A 25,631-nucleotide genomic window follows, 5' to 3' on the forward strand; every position below is an offset into this window, starting at 1 on the left:
TACCTCGGCTTCTATCTGTAAATGTTAGGGCTGAGGTTTGTATTCAGGAATAAGGCTTACCTCATGGTCCTCAGTGTTGCCATCTGGCTCACTGGTTTTCCCTTCCCAGAAATTTCTCACAGCTTCCACTCGTTCCAAGTAATGAAAGAAAGCCATTTTCCCCAACCTTCCACTGTTGGATCTCTTGGTGATTTCCTTCAACCGAGCCACCTTCCATGATTTATTAGACTCCATCAGCTTTATATCTTCGTACCTTGCCTGTTCGTGACCACCTTTCATGTTTTTTCCATAAATATCTCACTTTGCTGGCTCACAGATGTTTCCTCTTGCACTCTGTGAATGAAAAAATATATAAATTTTTCCCTTCATTCTGGCTGAAGTTATTCAACACGTTTTGACATGTGTAAAAGACAGGTCTCCCACAATCAAAAGTGAACAACTAAAAAAATCAACAACTTCACAATTTCTATTGAAGTTGTTTTTATTTTATTATGTTATCTTTATTCTGTTCTATAACAGCCACACCTTGGTACAAATCCAACATGTATTTGTAAAATATTTTTGTGAAAACATCTGTGAGGAATACATTGAGTACCAGTAATTTTATTGCCCAATTACTGCTAGTCTGGATGCAGGTGGTCAAACTAGCTTAAGTAGTGTTAACATCACTCCACATATTTCAGTGAGGTTTAAAACACGAGTCACTAAAATACTAGTTAACTTCAGCAACTTTCCTTGAGGAGGCGTGCAGTACCACTATTACAGGTCACATTGAACTAGGTTTTCCAAGCATGGATAGACCTAGCTCAAGTTGCACACTGCACTCATTAACAAGTGTCATTAACATTAGTGGAGCAGCCATTGTTTGTGCTCTTAGGAGAAGCAGATAAAATGCAAAACGTAGGCAAGCACACACGAGAAGGGCAGGAAGGAGAAGGCAATAGTGAAAGGCCTAAACTGAAAGATGACTGGCATTTATAACTCTTACGTTAAGAGCAAAGACTCACATTTTTTTTATTGGGGAAATGATCCAGGTATTTAAAATGCTGGGAGATATAGATGATGTAGACATATCAGGCTACTTGATTTAGATGGTGTCAACGTAGCACTGGAAGATACAGCTTTAAAATGAACAAGCATCAACATTTAAAATGAATGAGCCTCACATGAGACTGGAGACCAGAAGATTTTTTTTCTCCACACTGTAGTAGAGGATTTGGGGAAAATTTACAGATATTTTCAGATCTTTGCCTCAGAAGTGGGTAAAATTGATGATATGGTAGATTGTACATGGACCTTGTTGGGGGAAGGCTTGATAGGTTGAATGTCTTTTTTCTTACATTCTTGTGAATTACCTGGTTTTATGTAAGAAGTGCATTTGGAGGTTTAATATCCCCAAGAAGCTGGGTCATTGAGGATATGTAAGACGTGGCCTAAAAATTTGGAAAGATCTTCAGTGGCTTCAATTGCAACACAGCAGTCATCTTCTTTTGGGTTCCACTCACTGAAAGGAAGTTAGAAAGGCATTAATTGAGACCCCAATATTCAGGAGGTGATTGAAGCACAACTCCAGAGGTCTGGTAAATGCATTCATTTCATTAGGTGCACAGAGAAACAGTTGACCGCAGTATAGGTTTTAGCCAATTGCTGATTTTTCACATAGTACTAATTGTGGTAAACCATACCAATATGGAGATATGGATGTCATCAATTAATCCAACAAGATGCATCAACTGCAAGGGTTCCTATTTTCCCCAAAATGCAAGTTGTTTATGATACCTGGAAAATGATCCTTCTGGTGACTGATATACCCGAGACCAATACATAACTGCTTTTTCCTGAACAAATCTTGTTTTCGGATACTTGAGCAGGACAATTGATAGCAGGGCTACTTTTACCAAGGCTATAGCTTTAAGCTGGGGCTTATGACTGATTACACCATCGCCAAATGCCAATCAAGCATATACACCACTAGACACACAAATGCACGCTATCTATTGCACATGGTGGGTTTGATATAACAGTTATTTGAGTACCATTATTGTTCTGGGGTGCATTGGCGTGTGAGCTATCCAAAGATCATACATCACTTGTGGTGTTCTGCATATCCTTCCCATTTAGACCGGTACCAACATTGATTTATGATAAATGGCTATGAACGAGGAGATATTCCCACATTCTGCATGTGATGTTAGGGGTAGATTTAGGGATGTTAGGGTATGCAGTGGGCAGCAGAGGTCCTGTCCATTGCGAGGCCCAGGCCACATTACCATGCTGCCGGTGAGCTGCACCTACCCAAATTCGCGCCCCACTGCAGCTCGCCAGCTTTTGGCTGCCGCAATATCCGGAGGCCTGGAGGCCAACCCAGGTAGACACGAACACTCGTGCTCCTCCTGGCCCCACAAAAGTAATTACTGAATTATGTTTTTGGGGGCCTCTTTCTCTTCGCCACCTGGTTCAAACGAGCAGAGCATGCACGCCGCATACTCCGCCCAGTTGTCCCTTGAAATTTCATCGGGGTAACTGTGCACTTCACAGGACCAAGATTGGCATACTGTAGTGAGGGTCCTGCCTGATTCAGGCAGGCACCTGGGCCGCCCAGCAGAAGGCCCTGGTAAATAGGGCATCAGAGTGGTAACGGGGCAGTAAGTGGTGTACAGAGATTTTACCTCCGATACTGCCCTATTTCCACCAAGTTCAAATCTGCCCTTATGATTCAGCATTTTCAAGAGAGTTTTGTGAAACCTCATGAATTGTCATTTCAGTTGAGATAATTTCTCTTGTCAATTTATCCACCACACACTGCCATGTTGATATGACTGACATTGTCATGTTTGTTAAAAATAAATAGAGCAACTGCAAAGGATTAAGTGCAAAATATTTTATTTTCAAATATTTCAATGTATATTTGGCCCTTTTCTATATGTTTACTCAATGTATTTCGGCTCACTGCTTGCCTATGTATTCCGGGCTGTAACAGTAGTGATTACCCTCTGGTAGCAGTATTACTGAAGAGAATTGTCACATCCAAATGGAAGGTTAGCAATCTAGAGATGAGACAGGGTTAAGCAGCACCCTATGACCCCAGTGCTCCATGGCAAGAAGTGCCTTATACCATTTCTGTGAAGGATTTAATATATTTTAGGGACTTGCAGTAATATATTACTTGAGCTAGCCATTATAATATTCAGAACATCCTGCCTATGCTGTCACAAGCTTGGCACAATGGTGCTGTGCAAGATAGCCGTATATACAGCTGAGATCAAACTGAGGGACATCCATAAACTTTGCAAAACCTTCACTTATTGATGGCTGAAACTTTTCATCAACAATAACAATAGCAACTTGGAGTTATACAGCGCCTTTAACATAAAAAAGACTCCCGAAGGCACAAAGGTTTACCCTCAACGTCGTTTAGAGAGTTGAAGCTGCTGTTAGCTACAATCAGATAATTTTACAATATTTCCCCATGTCACTTAATCAATAACAAACTGAGAATTCAATCATAGTCACTGTGTCAGTTGAGTGGAGCCAATCCTTGGCGCAGCCCAGTATGACTCTCACAGTGGGAACCTTTGGTACTCTCCCACCTCCAAAGTCATTGAACTGTGCAACTAATCAACACCATTGAACCTAAAAACAGAAGGTTGAGAGGTGATCTGATAGAGGTCTTTAAAATTATGAAGGGGTTTGATAGGGCAAACGTAGAGAAGATGTTTCCACTTGTGGAGGAGTCCAAAACTAGGGGCCATAAATATAAAAGCAAAATACTGCAGATGCTGGAAAGCTGAAATAAAAACAGAAAATGCTGGAAGTACTCAGCAGGTCAGGCAGCATCTGTGGAGCGAGAAACAGAGTTAATGTAACAGAGAAACATTAACCCTGTTTCTCTCTCCACAGGTGCTGTCTGGCCTGCTGAGTATTTCCAGCATTTTCTGTTTTCAGGCCATCAATATAAGATAGTTTCTCCTGAATTCCTTATTGGATTCTATTCTATGTAAAAGGAATTCAGGAGAAACATCTTTACCCAGAGAGTGGTGAGAATGTGGCACTCGCTATCACATGGAGTGGTTGAGGCGAACAGTATAGATGTATTTAAGCGGAGGCTAGATAAACACACGAGGGAGAAAGAAATAGAAGGATATGTTGATAGGTGAGATAAAGTATGGTGTGGAGCATAAACACATGCATAGACCTGTTGGGCCAAGTGGCCTGTTTCTCTGCTGTAAAATTCTATGCAAAATGCTGGAAATACTCAGCAGGTCAGGCAGCACCTGTGGAGAGAGAAACGGGGGTAACGTTTCAGGTCGATGACCCTTCGTCAGAACTCCGAGTCTGTCAGTTCTGATGCAAGGTCATCAACCTAAAACATTAACCCTAAATGTTAAGCTCTCTTCACAGCTGCTGCCTGACCTGCTGAGTGTTTCCAGCATTTCCTGTCTTTATTTCAGATTTCCAGCAGCTGCAGTATTTTGCTTTTAGCACCATTGAACAGATCCTACCAGTGCTTCAATAGTCCTGTTTTGAAGCTCCGCCCACTAATGTCTGTACCCAGCTGTTCCTTCATAGATGAGTCAGGCCTGCAGGCCTCCGCCCTGCCCCAATACAAATCTTCAACTTGCCATCTTGAAATGGCAGTGCTGTATCTTCTGTGTCCAATAAGTGTTTCACTGTGCTTGAACAGTAGAGTGTGTCAGTGCCGGTTTTGCAAGCTCTCTTCGAGCACCGGCAAGAATAGTATCTGTGACAGATGGTTAGTGGGCAGTGCTGTGCTCGTACTCTGCATGGTCTAGATTCATCTGTGGACAGAAGATGCGATTTAATTAGGACTGTATCGCACCACCTTCATAGCCACATCAGCATAAAACGTTATGAATGATATCTACTGACATTCAGCTACTGTATCTAAAGACTTGTTGCTATTCAATGATTAAATGCCTTGACTTGCTGCTAGTTAAAACTTAAGACACAATGGCCTAGAAATTCGGTGGAGGCGCAAACGAGGCGCCAAGCTTGCCTGGGCGCCGGAATTACCGCTGCGCTCGGAGCCGTTGCGCCTGCCGGAAATTCAGCTCGTGCGCCCCAAGAGGGACGCGGGGCGCTGCTGGAGGTGCTCCGCGTCCCTCTTGGGGCGCTGAAACTGAATATCGCAGCGCAACGTGCCGCAGCGCCACACGCTGCGGCACGGCGCGCTGCGGTACTGCAGGCCTTCCTCCGCTTCTTAAGGGGGAGGGGCCTGCACCAGCACGATGACCGATCGCGAGTGCCGGCAAAAGAGCCCGGCACCGAGGAGAAGTGCCGTGCTCTCGGAAAACAGCCGGCAATGCCGGGGGGGGGGGGGATCAGGAGGCCGGGGACGGAGGTGCTGGCAGGCGGCCACCAGGAAAAATGGCCGCCCACACCGCCACCTTAATTTGCGCCACTGCCGCCACAGGTAGGCCCCGTGAACCGGGCGCGATTTGCGAACGGTGCTACAGAGGCGGGCGCTACCAAATATTGCGATCGGGGCGGTAGCGGGGCGCTGCGCACACCGATGATGTCATCGGTGGCGGCGCAGCGCAACAGGCTAACGCCGCCATTACCGCCCCGCTAAATATCGCGGGAGGCGTGGCCAGTGGCGCTAAAGCCACTGAGTGCCCTCTGTAGGCGCTAACTGGTGGCGCAGCCCACCGAATTTCTAGGCCAATAAATTAGAAACCTTATCATTAATAGCTCAGCATCAAATATATGCAGTTCATGCTAGAAACCATCTGAATGATTTTACATTCAACACTCCAAGTATCTGTCCCCTAAGAGGAGAATGATTTAAAGAAATAAATGGTGCAATGCTCAGCACAAATTGGCTTAAATATTTGACATCGATGGGATTTCAAACAACACCCTTTCTGAGCAGCTCCCAGATTTACACCTCTTGCAGCGAATGCTTCATGAAAGCCCTACGCTAGGCAGCCTTGCAACGGCCAGTAACATCTGGACACCACTTGAAACTGAGCTGCTCCCTCCTTTTTATTGTAAGTAGTAGTGCAGTGGAGATTGCTCATTATTGTCAGGAAAGTATAATGGCTTCTAAATCACAAAAACTTGAAGTACTGTATTGTGACAGAGAAACCAATGGTCCTTGTGTTTCCCTGAAGTCAAAGTTGCTGGCCTAGAAATCAGGAGCGCAGGTGGCGGGGCGCGCACTGTCCGTGCCTGTTACTGTCAATGCAGGCAGCATGCAATATCCATTAGCTGCCTGCTAACTATTATCATCTGTGCGTGCAGCCAGCGCTACCTGCACTATTCATTGGCTGCACGCCTCTCGGAGTCCAATATTGGGAGTCCATGATGCTACTTAATGGCTAGCAGCACCTCTTAAAGGGGAGGTGCATTCTGGCTGCACAGAACAAGGAACAACTTGAGGAGCAAATGACTGAAGGAGGGAGCGAGCAGGCACCAAGGTTCTCCATGCAGGCAGTGGAGAGGAGAAGGAACATCCTTTTTCCCAAAGGGGAAAGGAAGCCCTCCAGGCATATATTTGGGAGGCAGTGGGAAGAGATTGTTGGGTACGTCAATGCCAAAAGCATTGCACCTTGGCTGCAATGCTGGAAAAATTTCAATGATCTAACTAGAGTTGTTAAGATAAGAAGACTGCTCATACTTTCTGATCATAGCTGCACCCCTCACAACCACATTACTTGCAACACTGCCCTCCCCCGTTACCCTGCATACTCCTACAATCACTGCACCACACTTCACTAAGCATCCTTCTCCTCGTGCTCACACAACTCACCACTATTACAACACTCACTTACCAACAGCTCACATCTCACACACAGACTGTCAGCTATTCTACCATGACAGCCACATTCTCTGAACACCTCACAGGGACTCTCATTGACACACTTTCCTCTTCCTTGCAGGAGAAGGTGGCACACAACAACAGGCAACAGGCCGCCACCAGAGTAGTAAGAGCCCGCCTGCAGACCCTGTCCCCCCTTGAAGAGAGTGTCCTGGCCATCGTGGGAAGGGGCGACGCTAGAGGAGACTTTGCGCAAAGTTTCTTTATACCTAATCCTCTTTGTCTCTACTGACCTCCCTCACCCTACACACTCTGCATGACACACTGCAGATGCATTCAACAGCCACTTCTTTCTCTCTGCTCTCTCTCACACCACAAGCTAACCCTTATCCCTCTCTTTCATTTCAGCTGCTGAGAATGTCGATGCCCCTTAGCCAGTGGAGGAAGAGGACCCCAGTGTTCCTGAAGATGAACCGTCACTTGATCTGATGTTTGCAAGCACCAGCTCAGATACTGACACCGCTCAGACTTTAGAGGGTCGGTTAGAGGAGGTAACTGCACGTGGTGACTCACCGGGTGCAAGTAGGCAGGAGATAGGACGTCACATGCGCTAGCTCACCGGAGGGCGAGGTTTGCACGCTCGTTCCGCTGCAGAGGGTTCAGATGCTGACTTCGAGGGCCCAGGCTACCAAAGAAGACTCGTAGATATGGCAGGTGCACTGGGCAGCCTGTCAGAGAGCTTGAGCGCAATGTCGCGGAGAATGGAGGAATCCAGCTCCAACTTGTCTCAAGGCTTTGTGCAGAGCATGGAGTCCACTCTAGGAACATAAGAACAGGAGGAGGCCATTCAGCCCTTCGAGCCTGTTCTGCGATTCAATTAGATCATGGCTGATCTGTATCTTAACTCCATTTACCCGCCTTGGTTTTGTAACCATTAATACCCTTGCCTAACAAAAATGTATCAATCTCAGTTTTGAAGTTTTCTATTGGCCCCCAGCCTCAACAGCTTTTTGGGGGAGAGAGTTCCAGGTTTCCACTACCCTTTGCGTGAAAAAGTACTTTCTGACATCACCCCTGAACGGCCTGGCTCTAATTTTAAGGCTATGCCCCCTTGTTCCAGACTCCCCCCACCAGAGGAAATAGTTTCTCTCTATCCACCCTATCAATTCCTTTAATTATCTTAAACATCTCGATTGGTTCACCCCTTGATCTTCTATACTCAAGCGAATACAAGCCTAGTCAGTGCAACCTGTCCTCATTACTTAACCCTTTTAGCCCCGGTATCATTCTGACCATACCTTGAGTATTGTGTGCAGTTTTGGTCGCCTTATCTGAGGAAGGATGTTCTTGCCATGGAAGGAGTTCAGCGAAGATTCTCCAGGCTGATACCTGGGCTGGCAGGAATGACGTATAAGGAGAGATTGGGTCGATTGGGCTTGTACTCGCTGGAGTTTAGAAGAATGAGAGGGGATCTCATTGAAACTTATAAAATCCTGGCAGGACTGGACAGACTAGATGCAGGCAGGATGTTCCCGATGGTCGAGGAATCCAGAACCAGGGGTCACAGTCTAAGGATAAGGGGTAGGCCTTTTAGGACAGAAATGAGGAGGAATTTCTTCACCCAGAGAGTGGTGAACCTGTGGAATTCTCTACCACAGAAGGCAGTTGAGGCCAATTCATTAAATATATTCAAGAAGGAGTTGGATATATTTCTTAAGGCTAAAGGGATCAAGGAGTATGGGGAGAAGGCAGGGACCGGGTACTGAATTTGGATGATCAGCCATGATCGCATTGAGTGGCAGAGCAGGCTAGAGGGGCCGAATGGCCTACTCCTGCTCCTATCTTCTATGTTTCTATGTTTCTACAACACACTAAAAACATCTAGAAGTCAAGCAGCAGCCAGAGCGAGGTCTGCACATGGCGAGTGAAGGATTGGGGTGGTCCTAAAGAGAAAACAAGGAGCGTCGGACCCTCGTTTACATACATTATTTTTCACTTTGAATGAGGCCGGTGTGCGCACCTGCTGCCAGCATGATGACCTCTACCAATATTGGGGGCTTAGTAGGCCGTGCAGCACCTGAAAAACAGCGCTGTGCAGCCAAATTTCTAGGCCGTTATTCCCAATTTAGCCATTGACTTTGCACCCCCGTCTTCCACTACACACCAAAGATTATTAGACATTTTTGTTAATTTGCCTGTGGCATTTACTGAATTATCAAATTATTTCTACAGTTGTGTTGTTACAGAAATGGGTTTTATACACTAGGAATTTTGAAAATTCTTTAACTTAGCTTAAATTTTTTGTTATAAAAGTAAACATTGTAAATCATAAAGGTAGTAAAGCAGTGTTAGTGTTCGAAAGCACTGTGGTAAGATGCAGTAGAATGTATACTTAACCCACACACGTGTGGTGTCCCCAGTCTCAGTTATGTCTGCTAAAAATGTCTGATAACAATGAACTCGAGAACAGGGTGAGAAAGTCATTGTTACTAGCTATAGTAAAAGCCTTAATATTAGTAATAAAATCATAGCACAACAGTTAAATCATCCAAAGTATAACATATGCTTACAAAAATATTGACGTCACACTAACCCCTGTAATATAATTGTTTTCACAATGCCTCAACTAAATTCAAAATAAAATAAGTTATATGTTATGTGACTTATCTCAGCAAAATACCCCAAGTTGCCTTCACACCATTCCAAAGATACTCTCTGCCATAATAGACCGAGAAGAGTCTTATTCAACCCCTTAAAGCCTACCTCCAACTTGGCAATTTCCAAGGTGCATACATTTTTTGTCAGCTGAACTCAGTTGGTAATACTCAGCTCTTGGTCAGAAGGTTGAGTTCAAGTTTCACACTTTGAGATCGTAGTGCAGGCTGGTATGCCTGTCTGGTACTGAGCAATTCCTGCATGGCCAGAGGTACCGTCCTTCAGGTGAGGCATCAAAGTAAGACCTGGCCACCTGTTCCAGTGGTTCAAGTCCATTGTTAAAAGTTTCAAGCTGTATCCAAAGAACAGCAGGAAGTTCTGCCCATGTCTCAGCTATTTTTACAAAGGTATTTAACAATTTGGGAGTTTCGTATCGGGCATGCGGACAATGTGACCCGTCCATCGGAGCTGATCGAGCGTGGGCAAAGCTTCGATGCTGGGGATGTTGGCCTGAGCAAGAACACTGACTTTGGTGCGCCTATCCTGCCAATGGATTTGCAGGATCTTGCGGAGGCAGCGTTGGTGGTACCTCTCCAGTGCTTTGAGGTGCCTGCGGTACATGGTCCATGTCTCTGAGGCATACAGCAGGGTGGGTATCTCTGCTGATCTGTAAACCATGAGCTTAGTGCCGGGTTTGAGGTCCTGGTCTTCAAACACTCTCTTCCTCAGGCAACCGAAGACTGCACTGGCACACTGAAGGCGGTGTTGAACTTTGTCATCGATGTCTGACGGGTCACATTGTCCGCATGCCCAATACGAGACTCCCAAAACAAGCGCTCTACTCAGAGCTCCGGCTCGGCAAGAGAGCCCCAGGTGGGCAGAGGAAATGCTTCAAGGACACCCTCAAAGCCTCCTTGAAAAAGTGTAACATCCCCACCGACACCTGGGAATCCCTGGCCCAAGACCGCACAAATTGGAGGAGAAGCATCCTGGAAGTTGCCGAATACCTCGAGTCTCTTCGCCGGGAGCAAGCGGAAGCCAAGCGCAGGCAGCGCACGTTAACCCAAGTACCCCACCCACCCACCCCTTCAACCACTGTCTGCCCCACCTGTGACAGAGACTGTAGGTCCCGCATTGGACTCATCAATCACCTGCGAACACATTTTTAATGTGGAAGCAAGTCATCCTCGGTTCCGAGGGGCTGCCTAAGAAGAAGAAGATTTATCAATTTAGTATTGACGAGTTAACACATATGTTAAAATGACACGGGGATTTGCGAATGCATTAAATGTTTGCCAACTAGTATTGCCAACATTAATTTCGAAGATATAGGGGATCATTTTCACCTAACCCGACCGGTGGGAAACTGACCAGATCATGCCGAAAATCGGTTTTACACCCCAGCCGATTTTGCTCTCAATTGACTTCAGTGGAGAGTAAAATCGCGCAGCGCAAACCCAGCTTTCAAGCAGATTTCTGCCAGGCTGCTTAGATTAAAATTGCCTCCGTTGTTATTTTCACAGACTACTATAGATTACTCCAGCATTCCTGAAGTGTTGTTAAACTGGTGACCTGGAGGTTTGTTAAATTTAGGAGGAGGTCAGGGAGAAATTTTGCACTTTATTTTCTTGGAAATTTTACTTTAAATGAATTGGTTAGAACACATAATTGTACAAAGTGCACAAGGTCTTTGAAAAGAATAGATAGTGCGCTGAAAACCTATTTTTCATATTTTCTTAATTTTTTTAATGTTTATCTTCTATATAATTGCTACTATACAAAAAGAAAAAGATGTGTCTTTCTCCTTCTCTCCTTTGTGTCTCCCTTTCTTCTTGCTTCTACTCTCTGACTCCTTTCTCTCTGACTATCTCTCTATGTCATTGAGACACTGGGGTAATTGTCAACTTTGCCCCCTTTGAACTGACCTGAGAGAACAGCTCGTCCGCCTATTGTAGAACCAGCCCAATTTTTGTTTACTTGGAATCAATGGAATGAAAATCGGGCATGTTGTATAAAGGACGGGCAATCTGCCTTGCCAGGTTAGCACCCAGATGGTAAAGTTGAAAATGATCCCCACTTTCTCTATATGTGTTTCTAAGGGGTAGATTTTGCCGAACCTGTCGGGAAGAAGGCGGGACTTTCCCTTTCGGGTTTTTGACCCGCCTACTTCGACGTCCGGCCAATCCGCGTGATTTTCCCTTGATTGACCTTGTTGAGCCTGCCCAACGGGCTCAGCAGGCCAATTAAGGGCCGCCCGGCAACAGTTGACGTCACAGACTGCAATTTCATCTGTCAAGAGTTCTTGACAGATGAAATATCAGTGTTTCACAGCTGTTTGAAGCTGTGAAACACTGACACTCTGAGTTCTAAGCTGAGTCATTCTGCACAGACTCAGTTAGAACTCTCAGCAGCACTCAAAGCTGAAGGCTGTTACTTTTGACAGATCGCAGCCGTTCAGCTTTCAGTTCCGGCTGAGTGATGGGCTCCTGACGGCTACAGGAAGAAAGGCTGCTAAGGTAAGTACAGGTAAGTAAAAGTTCTTTACACACTTTAGACACACCAAACACACTTACCTTTGCACTCATGCACCCATCACTCACCTGAGCGCCGACATCGCGACCCCTCCAACTCCTTCAACCCGACGGCCCGCCTGCTCTAACCTGGCGTGGTTTGGAGCCGTCGGGAAACCCACATGAAACCCCTCAAAATAGGGATTAGGCTAAAAACTGCCTGTTAACTACCTGTTAACAGGCAGTTAATTGGCACTAATCCCTTCCCGCCTGGTTTCGGCGGGTCCCAGTGCGGGGCGGGTACCTGCCGCCCCTGAAACTTACGTGGGGCAGGGTTTTGGGTGGGATGGTGTCGGGACCCCCAAATTCAGGATTTGCCCCCCCCCCCACATGCCTGAAACCCCGCCTGATGGCTCCCCGAAAATCTAGCCCTAAGTCTTTCTCATTCTTTGTTTTTTCAGTAAGTTTGCCCTTCCTTCTGTCTCCCCTGTCTACTGTTATATTCCCACTGTCTAAATATATCTGTCATACAATTTGTATCATTCACTGTTTTGGTCTTTATCTGTATGTTTTTCTCTGTTTTTCTGTTGACCAACAGTCTGTATACCTGTCGCACCCTTTCTCCATTTGTTGTTATTCTGTGTTCTTTTTAACTTAATGAACTTGCTTTCCTTTTGTTTTACTGATCATTCCTCATTTGACCCTCACTCTTTATTGTCTTCTAGATCCACTTCCTCTAATTTGCTATTTTAATTTAGCTTTTCTGTTCCAATTGCCCAAGCCTAGCTCTGCACCCACACAGATAAACGACGTGGATCAGGATCTTGGTGCACAGCCATGCCAAGAAAGAAGATGCCTGTCCCGCAGAGCAGAGAGACTGAATAAATCAGGACCAAGGCCTGTAAGTGTAAACATTTAAAAAAAAGTGAAGAACACAAAAATAATTTTAAAATAGAAAGCTGAAAGTAAAAGTTAAGCAAATAATTTAAAAATAGGGAAGTAGGTTAAAAAAATGGAAATTATGGGCAAGCAATACAAATTTTAAAATGGTGGCCTTGGCATCTTTGTGGAATTGATTGTGGAAATGTTATTGGTCGAAAGTGACTGCATGATCACATGGTTCGCACAGTCCAATCAGCAATGCTGGAATCACTCTACAATCACAGTTACATTTTTACAGACACAAAACTTTTAATCATATAAATTGACTTCTTAAAATATTGCATTCCATTGTGTTAAGAAATTAATATGAGATCTCATGTATTTGCACCCAGGCTCTTTCCAAAATGAGCTGAATTTGTGCCTGCACACTTCCCTGTTCTTTTTCTGTAAGATGCTAATCCAACACTAAGGTCATAACACCAGGCTAGAATACATGAGGTCAGTGAGGAAAACACATTACCCCACCAAAATCAGAAATCCAACTGTTTGTTTTTGTTGCAGTAAATCAGATCCAGAATGTTTTCACTCTAAAGATTATGGTGTCTGTTCATTAACAATTCCAACAGAGGAAGCCAAGGGCTCTGTTTTCTAATATTCAATATGTTTTTTGGCAAAACGTCTGGAATGTCAATGTGAAAGACATGAAAGGCTAACAACATTAAAAAAATGGAACTGAGAAAGCAAAGCCAACATATGCATAATTCCAGTCATCCAAACTCTCCAGATGAAACATGCCATGAATGCATTGAATAAACTTGTAACCAACTAGAATATTAATACATAAGAGATGAGATACTTAACCAGAATTTAGGAAGTACAGCTTGAAACCGCCAATTAAAACTAAATTGCAACTATAACAATTAAGTAGGATTAGGACTGTTGTGACTTATGTAAGAAAGAAAGACTTGCATTTATATAGCGCCTATCAGGACCACGGGACGTCCCAAAGCGCTTTACAGCCAATGAAGTACTTTTTGGAGTGTAATCACTGTTGTAATGTGGGAAACGTGGCAGCCAATTTGTGCACAGCAAGCTCCCACAAACAGCAATGTGATAATGACCAGATAATCTGTTTTTAGTTATATTGTTTGATTTATATATTGGCCCAGGACACCAGGGATAACTTCACTGCTCTTCTTCGAAATAGTGCCATGGGATTGTTTACGTCCACCTGAGAGGGCAGATGGGGCCTCGGTTTAACATCTCATCTGAAAGATGGCACCTCCGACAGTGCAGCACTCCCTCAGCACTGCACTGGAGTGTCAGCCTAGAGTTTTGTGCTCAAGTCCTTTGAGTGGGACTTGAACCCACAACCTTCTGACTCAGAGGTGAGAGTGCTGCCCAACTGAGCCACAATAAACAAATACTCAATTCTGATCAATGCTTGGTAAAGCAGATAATATCAGAATAAAGATCAGACCAGTACATTTCAATTGCTAGGGGTATTTGTGGATGTTAGTGATGCTAAACTGTCCAGTTGCGGCCATCAAGTTGAATTTTCATGGACAGAAAGTGAGATGAGACGATAACTTTCCAATAGTACTTGTGGATGACCATTGATGCAGATTTTTAATACTGATTAACTAGTGCTTGAGAGGAAAAGATGGCAAATGTTGGTCTATACAGGCAGGCTGAGAGCTTGTGTTGCATCTGGCCTGAAAGAAAAAGTTGCTTGATGTTTCCAGTGTTTCCACCAGCAGCCATTTATGTTTGCCATTTAGGACTATCACCTTTTCTGGCAAATTCTAAACTGAATGGTGCAGTGGATAATAGGAATGTGGTTCTCGGAGAATTCTATCCTAGTCTTTCATTATGAGGTGATAAAAGGCAATCCAATTCAATGCTTGAATTCGTGCTAGCCCGTGCAAATCCATTTATCGCTTCAAGACTTTAGCTACGGAGTAAGCACAAACTGATGCACTGTTTACTTTTGTCTTTGTTTATCTGGCTCCAGAATTGCATCCAACAACTACAATCTACACAAGGGTACTCTCCTCAATGTCAATACTGGAAGAAAAAGTACTGCAAAAACAGTAGGATCACCTGATGATTTTTCTTTTCAAACTTCAAATACTTTTAAGTTGGCAATTACAAAACTGTGCCTCCCCCTCCTCCTAATGAAACACATCCTAAAAGTTTGTTCTGCACGAGATACTGGCCGGAATTTTCTGGCATCCGTGCGGGTGCGATTGGAGGCGGGTCGGGAGGGAAATTTGAAATAACTTGGAGTGGGTCGGTATCCCGCCGTCATCCCGCCCCCACATGCCTTTCCCTCGGGTGCGTTTGCCAGCATGGCAGCGACCCGAACGGCGGATGCGGTCAAGGTAATTTAGGTGATTATAAGGTACTTGTCAGAACCTTAAACCTCTTTTTAACCCTACCTTTCAAATTTCCCTGGATGACCCCGGGAATCACGCAGCTCAGGAACCACGTCTGTGAACCTGAGGCAGAAGTTGAGTGGTCATTGATTCAGCTCATTAGTGCACAGCATGTAAAGTACAATTAAAAACTCCAACCTCACAGCTGGTCACTTTCCTAAGGCAGATGCTGTTGCTGACTGCATTTTCAGCACAGATTTAGCTTTCTAGAGGTTGCAAGTGTTTCCAGCAAAGTTGGGATCCACTGTCACCTCATTGGTACAACCTATCACACCATTGGCAGCTTGCTTCTGTCATCATTACTTGACCTACCATCTATTCTATCAGCATGGGTGCTGTTTATACTCTCCTTGATCCTCAGAATCTGACCACGATGAGCCCAACACCAGCAGCACCAGGCACACCAGCAGCACCAACAACAACACCAACCTTCTCCTCAACCACCTGATGCTGCACAGGACAGAGGGCATCAGCGCAGGGCTGCACCGCGCCGGAGGCGATACCCCCAACACAGGGTATACAACCAGAGGATGAGCTTCCTCAACACGATTTAGCAGCAGTGCCAAAAGGAGGCTCAGGCTATCGCGCCAGGTCGTCGCAGACATTTGAAGATTGCTGGAGCAAGACCTGCAGCCCAGAGGAGCTGGTGGACATGCCTTACTAGTGGTTGTCAAATCACCAGCGCCCTCAACTTCTTCGCCTCAGGCTCCTTCCAGGAATCTGCAGCAGACATTTGGGGCATCTTGCAGTCGGCCACCCGCAGATGCATCACACAGGTCACCAATGCCCTCTTTGACAAATCAGCCAATTATATGTGAGCGTTTTGAGAGGAGCCCCCACTTCCATGTCCCCTCTCACCATCATCCCTCTCATGGGCCACCCGCACTTCCCTGCTAGCAAGGAGCTGGAGAGCATCTTGCTCACAGCAGTGGGCCTATGAGAACCCATGTCTACGCTGACGTCCCTCCTAGAAAGGAGGTCTATGAGCCTCTGCCATCTATTCTCCATAGAGACCAGGTGCTCCTGTGAGTGGTGCATTAGCTGATCCATGTAGGTGACCATCCTATCCATAGAGGAGCCTACAGTCGCCATCGCCTGCAACACGATGGTGCTCATGTTGGAGATGGACTACTCCATTCTCTGAACATTTGCAGACACCATGGTCGCAAAACTTGTCAAAGCCTCCTGCACTTCTTGCTGCACCTCCAGACTTGCCTTATTTCTGGATGGCCCCCAAGGCTCAGCGTCTGCATGCAGCTGAGCAGAGCTGAGAGCGTCCTGCGCCCTCCGGCGAGGAGTCTCCACTGCTGTCCCTGTCTCCACTACCTGCTCTTGCTCACTTGTGAGTTGTGAGGCACCATGTGATTACACTACTCTATCTCGCGTGGGATCCACCGAGGTGTGTGTATCTACACTAGTGTCGGGTGCACTCATGTCTGGTGACGGTGTGTCCTCAGAGGCTGGAGGCTCCTCTGAGGAGTCCTCTGAGGAGTCCTCTTCCTCTTCCTCCAGGGCAGTGGCGGGGGTGCCGACGGGGTGGTGGGACTCTTGATGGACCTGTGGAAGAGTAAAGAGATGAGTTAGATATGTCATATCATGTCATATGGGCACAGATACCATTATGCACATGATGAACATTCACTGGCTGCTGACATCAGTCCCCATATGAGTGACTGCTGTATGCCATGTGGCTGTATGATATGTAATTCTGTCACCAGGTTGATGAGATGTCCCCCTCTCTCCGTCTCCCACCTCCAGCTGCTCGGCAACTCCAGAGCCTTCCAAGACAGCCTCCTCTGCTGATGATAGGGTGGCCAATGATGAAGGGCCACCTCCAGTTCATTGTCTCTCCCTCTTATTGTGGGCTCTCTTCTCCTGCAAGGAGGGAAAGAAGAGAAGGTTGTGTGAGAGTGATGGAATGAGTGTAAGGAATGGATGGGTTACACCTTTAGAGGGAGATTATGATAGATTGGTGTGGCAATGCCAAATGGCCTCCTTGTGTGTTGTCAGTTGGTATGATTGCATTAGGATGAGGGTGAGTGTGAGGGGTGGTTAGTCAGATGGGGATGTGATAATGTAGATAGAGAGAGAGGGATGGGTGGACGTGCAAGGTATGTTGGTGTGAGTAATGATGTGCAGGAGTAGGGTTGAGAAGGCAGAGTGATGGGGATGTGATGAGAGGCACAGCAGGATGAGGTTGAGTGTGGCTTTGCACTCAACTTTCCTGATCTAAGCAGATCATTGAAACATTTCTGGCACTGCACCCAGGTCCTCCTGACCACATCCCTGCTGTTCACCTCCTCTGCAATTTGGAGCCAGGCTCCTTTGGTCTGCCGGGGAGGTCTTTTCCACCCATCGGAAGGGAAGAGGACCTCCCTGCGTGCTCCCACTCCCTCCACAAGCATATGGAGGGAGTCATCCGAGAACCTGGGTGCAGCCCTCTGTCTCAGTACAGTCATGTTTTCTAGTCTTTCCAACACTCCAATGGTCCAGTGCAGTGCCGGCACACTCCTAGATGAACCTTCAAATGCAATGTGGCCATGGCTCCTTTAAATATCCCAGCTGAAAACGCGTCATCGATGACGTCATCAGTCCTGCACCATTTAATAGGGCCGGGTAACACACAGGGCTGCCTTAATAGGTGCCATTAAAGGGAAGTCGATCTCAGGAGCGGGATGAAATGAATGGTTCGCGACCCGCCACAGTGATCGCCCACATCCGACCTGCCCAGGTACAGAAAATTCCGGCCATTGTATTTGTTGAAAGAACGCAGGTTTAACCCAATGTTGCAGACTTTGAGACATTTCAGACAAGGACTTCTTGTTTTGTTTCCAATTTTTTATCTTTTTTTTCATGAAATGGACAACACTGGACCACAGTGACAACACTACACGTGCTTTGCCTCCAGCAGAACAGGGAAAACCCATTTCCTGAGGTGAATCTTCATACTGCTGTATTAGGGCCTCTCTCACCACATACTGGGCTGGATTTTGAAGGTTCCGACCCACCTGGGGCTGTGGTTTTAACTCCACAGCATGCGTGTAACATCATGGGAAGGTTCCCCGCCCAGAAGTCAGCCTGATTGACAGGCTGGCTTCCAGTCAGGTGGGGACCACTGGAGAAGGAGCCGCAACCAACAGGTAGGTGCGGGGTTCCGGGGTGGGGTCCGGTCCCCGACCTCGGGGGTGAGTTCTGACCCCATGGGGGGTCCAATCACCAACCCTGGAGGGGGGGGGTTCCAATCCCGGGGAGTGGTCCAATCCCCAACCCTGGAGGGGGGGCTCTGATCCCGGGGGGTGGTCCGATCCCTAACCCCGAGGGGTGTCTGATCCCCGAACCTGGAGGGGTGGCTCCGATCCCCAGGAGGGGTCCGATCCCCAACCCCAGGGGGTGGGGGGGAAGATGGTGGGTGAGCTTGGGGGGTTGGGAGGAAGCACTCCTGTTCCTCCCAGCCCACAAGGATTACTCCCCGAGGCTGTACTCGCCTCGCTGCAGCTACTGGGAATCCCCAAGCCCGGGACTCTCGGCCAGCCGCAGTAAAACCTGCACAGCAGGTTAAATCAGAGGCTTCAGGGCCTCATTATCATATTTAAAATGCCAACTCACCTCCTGGCAGCGGGTTGGCTGCCCACCCCACCCCCCCTGTAATGTATGTACCTTTAAGGGGAGAACGACTTTTTACAGCTCCTGTATACTGTAGTACCGGCAGTGACCACACCTGTATATAAACCCTGAGTAGTGATCTGTATAGTTAGTTCTAGAGTAACCCTCATTCAGTAAACACCTGTTGAATCGTTCCCTGCAGTCTTGTTGTCTAATTATTGAAGGACACAACATCAAGATACACGGATCTAACACCCCCCCCACCCCCGCTTGAGTGAAAGGTGAAAGTGGGTGGGTTGGGGTCAGGATTTTGATTTTTAAAACTTTAACTTCCCCCCTCACCTGCAACCCATCCGTTTATTCATGTTAAAATTCCCCCCATTTTTTCCACAGCTGTAAACATGGCCAGCTGACCTGTTCTTCCCAGACCTGACAATTATTCTCTCCGGGAAAGCCCAGAGATTAATTATATGGGAGCAGTTCTTCTCAGACAAGGACAGGACAGCATGGTAACCTGATGGCAAGTAAAAGCTGTCATCGCCGGTGGCAGTGAAGGCTCCAAGAGGCTGGCTAGAGAATCTGGAGGGCAGTCGCCTGCTGCAAATCAAGCCCTGTACATGTGGTGAGGGTAATTATTTGATGCCTCCAACCTCACCTGTGCCCCATTAAACCAGACCAGGCTCAAAAATCAAGCTTTACCTCTCCGATTTAAACTGGAAAAAAGCTCAGGTAATCCATTTGAAAAAAAACTGTCCAGCCAAAAATGGACAAGTGACAACACTGCTAGTGCTTTGCCTCCAGCAGAACAGGGAAAACCCATCCCCTGAGGTAAGTCTCCATACTGCTGGGGCTACTAGCAGAAACGCTTCAAGGACACCCTCAAAGCCTCCTTGAAAAAGTGCAACATCCCCACCGACACCTGGGAATCCCTGACCCAAGACCGCACAAAGTGGAGGAGAAGCATCCGGGAAGGCGGCGAACACCTCGAGTCTCTTCGCCGGGAGCAAGCGGAAGCCAAGCGCAAACAGTGGAAGGAGCGCACGTCAACCCAAGCACCCCACCCACCCGCCCCTTCAACCGCTGTCTGCCCCACCTGTGACAGAGACTGTAGGTCACCTGAGAACTCATTTGTAGCGTGGAAGCAAGTCATCCTCGGTTCCGAGGGACTGCCAAAGAAGAAGGGGCTACTAGCAAGATGCCATTTATATTACAATCCTGCCGCAGCAACTGGGGCTCCGCCTGGGCCCAGCGTGCAATACTAATGCAGCATTCATATCCCACAAAGAAGTTGGACTGCCTGAAATTTGTTGAAAATGACATCTTTCTGTAAAACTAGGAGCACACTTAATTTAATCTCCTAATGCCAGTGGCGTAACAGTACAGAGGCGCTGCAGGATCCACACTTCAGGCAAACTACGGATCCAGAGGCATCCCCAGACTCAACAGCGACATGAGCAGAAGCTAAATGCAGCAGCACTCTTTGGTTTCCCATACATTAGGTGAAGTACAACAGACCGATGCGTACGTACTTAAAATATCAAAGGAGTTTGGTTTTTCAGCTGCTGTGGAATCCAAGACACAATATAAACAGGATGGTTTTCACACCACCCTGGGGATGAGCTGGTATTGCAGAACTGCAAGCAATGACTCAAAGCCAATGCCAGCCCAGGCATTTACGGTCTACTCCGGATAATCGTTGCATTTAAAAAATTGAATGATTTCGGTTTTTGAGTTAAGCAACATAAATAACGCAGCAAAAAGTGACAATTTAGTGTTCAAAACAGTGAATTATCAGGTAATTTGAATTAAAAGACTCTGGGGGTAATTTTGACCCCCAAAAACGGGCGGGTTGGGCTCGGGAGGGATGCAAAAAAAATTTTAAATCTCAAACCCGACCCCAACCCGCCTCCAACCTGCCTACTTCCGCATTTAATGGAGGCGTGACAGGGGGCGGGCAGCCAACCAGGAGGCGGGTTGGCTACTTAACTATCATAATGAGGCTGGGAGCCTCATATTTAACCTGTTTTACAGGTTTAACTCTGGCCAGCTGGGTTTCCCAGGCATTGGGAAACCCGGCAGCTCAAGGGAGGCGAGGACAACTTCAGGGAAAAGGTAAGTGCCCTTACAGCGCTGCTTGTGGGCCAGGAGGAGCAGGAGTGCTTCCTCCTGTGCCCCCGGGATCGGGGATCCGATCACCAACACCCCCCCCCCCCCCGCCCCCAATCCCCCAATGCTCCCACTCGCAGCTGCAGGCTTCCTACCTGCTTCTACGGCCTGACTGGCGGGGATACTGTCGAGAAAAAAGATGCACGCGGGGTGGAGTCAAAACTCTACAGCATTGCAGGAAACTCCTCCCCCCACCCCACTCAAGAAAAACCGCCCCTGTCAATATCAGGGCCTCTGAATCAAGAGCAGACCGAACAACAATGTAGTGTACAAAGTTTAAATGTCAATCCAAAGAAAAACTACTGTTGGGAGTAAGATGTTTCTTATAACATACCATTGGCTCTAAATAGTAATCAACCATTTTGCAGGACCGCATAAATATCACCAGTTGGAATACTTTAAAAAAATGAGGCTATTTTAACAGTTATGGATTACTTTATCTAGAAGAAGCTCTGCTCTGAAAAAAAAACTGAAGGCTTTATTTCCTGCTAGCTCTGACTTTTTTCTTGCTAATTGTGATTGTTGGTTTGCAAATTCTCTGTCAGTTATCTGAACTCAGCAAGAGCAAACGACATTCTGATATGCAAAGAAAAATTGCTTAAAAATAAAAAAACAACAACTTGTATTTATATAGCGCCTTTAACATAGTAAAATATCCCAAGGCGCTGCACAGGAGTAGTATAAGACAAAAAAATTTCAAACGAGCCACATAAGGATAAATTAGGGCAGGTGACCAAAAGCTTGGTCAAAGAGGTAGGTTTTAAGGAGGGTCTTAAAGGAGGAGAGAGAGGTAGAGAGGCTGAGAGGTTTAGGCAGGGAATTCCAGAGCTTAGGGCCTAGGCAACAACAATTTTCTGCTTTTTTTTTAATTGTGATTTTATTCCTGTTATATAAAGGCACTGTGATGAAATATTCCATTCATCACTCATCAGTATTTCTCTGCCTGTGACTGTGGTTGGTTTCAGTTTCATTTCCATTGTATTGTACTGTGTGTAGGGCTCCGCCCATACCTGGCTCCTATGTAAGCTGGCCCAGCCTGCAGCACATCCAGTACGGCAGACCTCTGGATGGAAGATACATTCTCCTCTGTGTGTTACCTTCTAAGTCAATAAAAGCCTTGTTTTGTTTCGCTAACATCGAGTCTCAGATTTATTGAGGCACATCAGGCACTATATAAATGCAAGTCTTTCTTTTATTCCCATTCCTGCCCGTCTTTCAGAGGAGACGTTAAACTGAGGCCCCGTCTGCTCTCAGGTGGACATAAAAAATCCCATGGCAGTATTTCGAAGAAGAGCAGGGGAGTTATCCCCGGTGTCCTGGCCAATATTTATCCCTCAATCAGCATCACAAAACACAGATTATCTGGTCATTATCACAGTGCTGTTTGTGGGAGCTTGCTGTGCGCAAATTGGCTGCCGCATTTCCCACATTACAACAGTGACTATACTCCAAAAGTACTTCATTGGCTGTAAAGCGCTTTGAGACGTCCGGTGGTTGTGAAAGATGCTATATAAATGCAAGTCTTTCTTTCTTTCATTCTGGACATCCTCTCTGTAAGTAAAGATATTTTTCAGATTTGTTTCAATTCAGGACAAAGTTGACAGGATTCAAGTCATTTTTTTTTAAATTAAGGAATCATTAGAAGGAATATTTACTTCAGGTCTCAGAGCTCATAATTTCTATTGTTCTGAAGTGCAGTCAAAAACACTACTGGCAAAAAAAATGTTTGAATGTAGCTTTAGTGCCACAAATGGATGATCAGCCATGATCTCGTTGAATGGCGGAGCAGGCTCGAAGGGCCGAATGGCCTACTCCTGCTCCTATCTTCTATGTTTCTATGTTTCTATGTAAACCCCCCTACAGGACAATGGTAGTTTTGCAGTTTAACAAAGACAAGCACAGCAACACCCAAGCTCACTCAATGACTTGTACAGAACACATAAAAGACACATTTTGTCGAGGTGCTTACATAACCTGAAAAAGATTGATTGATACATCCACAGCACTCCGAAATTATTCAATGATTCTGTGGATTCAAATGTAGCATTAACTAAAGCTTAACTCTCTAAAAATCAGTCAGGATTTTTTTCCCCATAGACTTAATAACATTCATCGCAAAATGAGTTCAGTCATCAATCTGTAGAAACTTGTTAATAGTTTCTGCATCAGCAATCAAAATACAATGTGTGACCAGATTTTCCGTGCTGTTGCTCTCGTTCCGTCACTGTAACTTCAGCAAAGCAGGAATAGCTCAGAGAAAATTCCAAACAATAATTCACTTTTACTTTACTTGTCTCCATCTTTATCATCTTACACTTAATTGTGCTTTGGGATCAACTATAGGGGTTTGTTATTTTTTTTTTCTGTTACCTTCCTCTCTTTGCTGAAAGCACTGATTTGGGCTGGAGTATCTCACCCAAGCAGCCATTCTTCATGCCTGAGCATAGATAGTAAGGGACAGCAGAATATTCATTATGAAGAGCATCACAGCCAAGTTCAAACAGTGATCAGGAGAACGCTTGACTTCCCTTCCTTACCTCAGGGACATTGATAGCAATTGCAGCACACCAACTACTGCCTCAGCAGAAATCAGCTAAGACAGCACAGACCAAAACTGGGGCCTTCTGGCATATAAACCTCAGGACCGCAGTTTTAAAATGAAGGTTTGAGAAATAGAAATATGTCACATTGCATGAAGCACCGCAATTGCACAGTTAGCACATGCTGCATGTCCTGAAATCGCTATTAAATTTATTGATAACTTTACCTGTAAATAGCTGTGAATTTGAGAGATTATTTTTTTCCAGTTGGTGATTCCTAATGAAATTCCGACCATAAAATTAGTCTGAACATGCACCAACTTTCTATCAGTTCTTCAAGTAGCTGGAGTCAGTAACTCCAATCCAAATATATGAATGCATTAAAAACATTGCATATAGCTGCACCATCACACACTTGCTTGATCATTGTCATGTTTAATCATAGTTAAATACATTAATTTATGTTAAACAATTTATAAATGAAGCTAAACTCTTTGCAATTGACATACAAATATATTTCAGCTGTGACTCACTGGTAGCACTCTTGCCCCAAGTCAGAAGGTTGCGGGTTCAATTACCACTCCAGAGACTTAACATAAAATCCAGGCTGACACTCCAGTAAGAAACTGAGGGAGCGCTGCCCTGTCAGAGGTGCCGTCTTTCGGATGAAATGCTAAACCGAGGGCCCCGTCTGCCCTCTCAGGTGGACGACGTACAAGAACCTATGGCACTATTTCGAAGAAGAGCAGAGGAGTTCTCCCAAGTGTCCTGGCCAATATTTATCCTTTTACCAACATCACAAACAGATTATCTGGTCATTTCTTTCTTTGCTGGTTGTGGGAGCTTGCTGTGCAAAAATTGGCTGTCGCGTTTCCTACATTACACCAGTGACTACGCTTCAAAAGTACTTCATTGGCTGTGAAGCACTTTGGGACGTCCAGAGGTCCTGGAAAGCTGCGATAGAAATGTAAGTCTTTGTTTTGTTTTTAAATTCTACCCAAAGCAAATTTCCTCCAGCTGATTGGGTACGATTCAAATTTATTCATTGCTTTCATTCATTTGTTAAATTGTTAGAAAAGCCGAACACTAGCCAAGTGAGCCAATCAAATCACTCAAAAAGAATTCTAATTCTTTGATCCACCATTTTTCCTTCAGTAACTGAAATTTCTAATGTGCAATAAACTTAACAATATGAAAAATAATGTATTTCACAAAATCATGATTGAAATCACCTATAAGGTGTACTTGCATAGCTTGATGAATATTTTTAAGTGAAGACATCAGCTTCTCTGAAAGCCTGGGCTTGAACTTGAGATTTTGGGGAAGAAACCGCATAGCGCGGCCTGCTGGTGTGAACTGGGCGCAGGGAATGAACCTTGCGCCGGAACAAGCAGGCCTGAGGCCCCATCGAAATGAGGGCCTCGGGCCTCATTTAAATTAGGCTGCGAGCTCTGGACAACCTGCTGCCGTCCCCAGGCAGCTCACTGGTGAAGCGGGATATCAATGTCGGGTTTGCAGCACCGGCAGCGGCTGTCAAGGTAAGTCCCAGGAAGGAGGTTTGGAGCGGGCTGCGGGGAGGGAATCGATCGCAAAGCCCATGGAGTCGGGGTTGCACTCCTGCTCACCTTGGCTCCCCGGGAAGGTTTTGTTTATTTCTTACCTTTCATTAACAGCCAGGGGGCGGGGGGGGGGGGCACTGAGGACCCGACACCTGCCCTGCTCCTTGCTGACTAATTTTGAAAAGGTGTCCTTTAAGAGGCGTTTGGCCCCTGATTTACAAATTCAAGTGGCCTAACACCTGTTATAGGATTTGCCCAGGAAGCCTAATAAATAGGTCCTACGAATTTAGCAGTGGGACCAACGTCTGCGCAGATTGGGCGCAGGCCATCCCACTACTAAATTGTATGCTTTATGTTCATATTACACCCAAAAAATGGGTGCCAAATTGACTTACAGCCATCACTCTTGGTTGCAGGAAAGTGTCAGTCAGAACAATCGTGGGGGGGGTGGGGGGGGCGTGGAGGTCACACAGTTTCCCACCCGTGTCAGTAGGGTT

General features: G+C 45.9%; 1 protein-coding gene across 2 annotated transcripts in view; it reads right to left on the reverse strand.

Moving 5' to 3' along the window:
* mylk4b (myosin light chain kinase family, member 4b) overlaps positions 1-25,631 on the reverse strand; it is a 279,264-nt gene that overhangs the window by 174,171 nt on the left and 79,462 nt on the right. Inside the window, exons 2-3 of one of the 2 annotated variants that reach the window (XM_085989148.1) lie at positions 1,356-1,504; positions 61-333 (exon numbers count right to left, since the gene is read on the reverse strand). In XM_085989148.1, coding sequence (XP_085845274.1) covers positions 61-279 — 219 coding nt within the window. In that variant the 5' untranslated portion in view covers positions 280-333; positions 1,356-1,504. The remainder of the gene's footprint in view (positions 1-60; positions 334-1,355; positions 1,505-25,631) is intronic. The other variant, XM_085989149.1, reaches the window with a different exon arrangement.

The sequence above is a fragment of the Somniosus microcephalus genome, chromosome 5 (genome assembly GCF_052327205.1).
Source record: "Somniosus microcephalus isolate GS21.2 chromosome 5, FLI_Smic_1.0, whole genome shotgun sequence".
Lineage (NCBI taxonomy): Eukaryota > Metazoa > Chordata > Chondrichthyes > Squaliformes > Somniosidae > Somniosus > Somniosus microcephalus.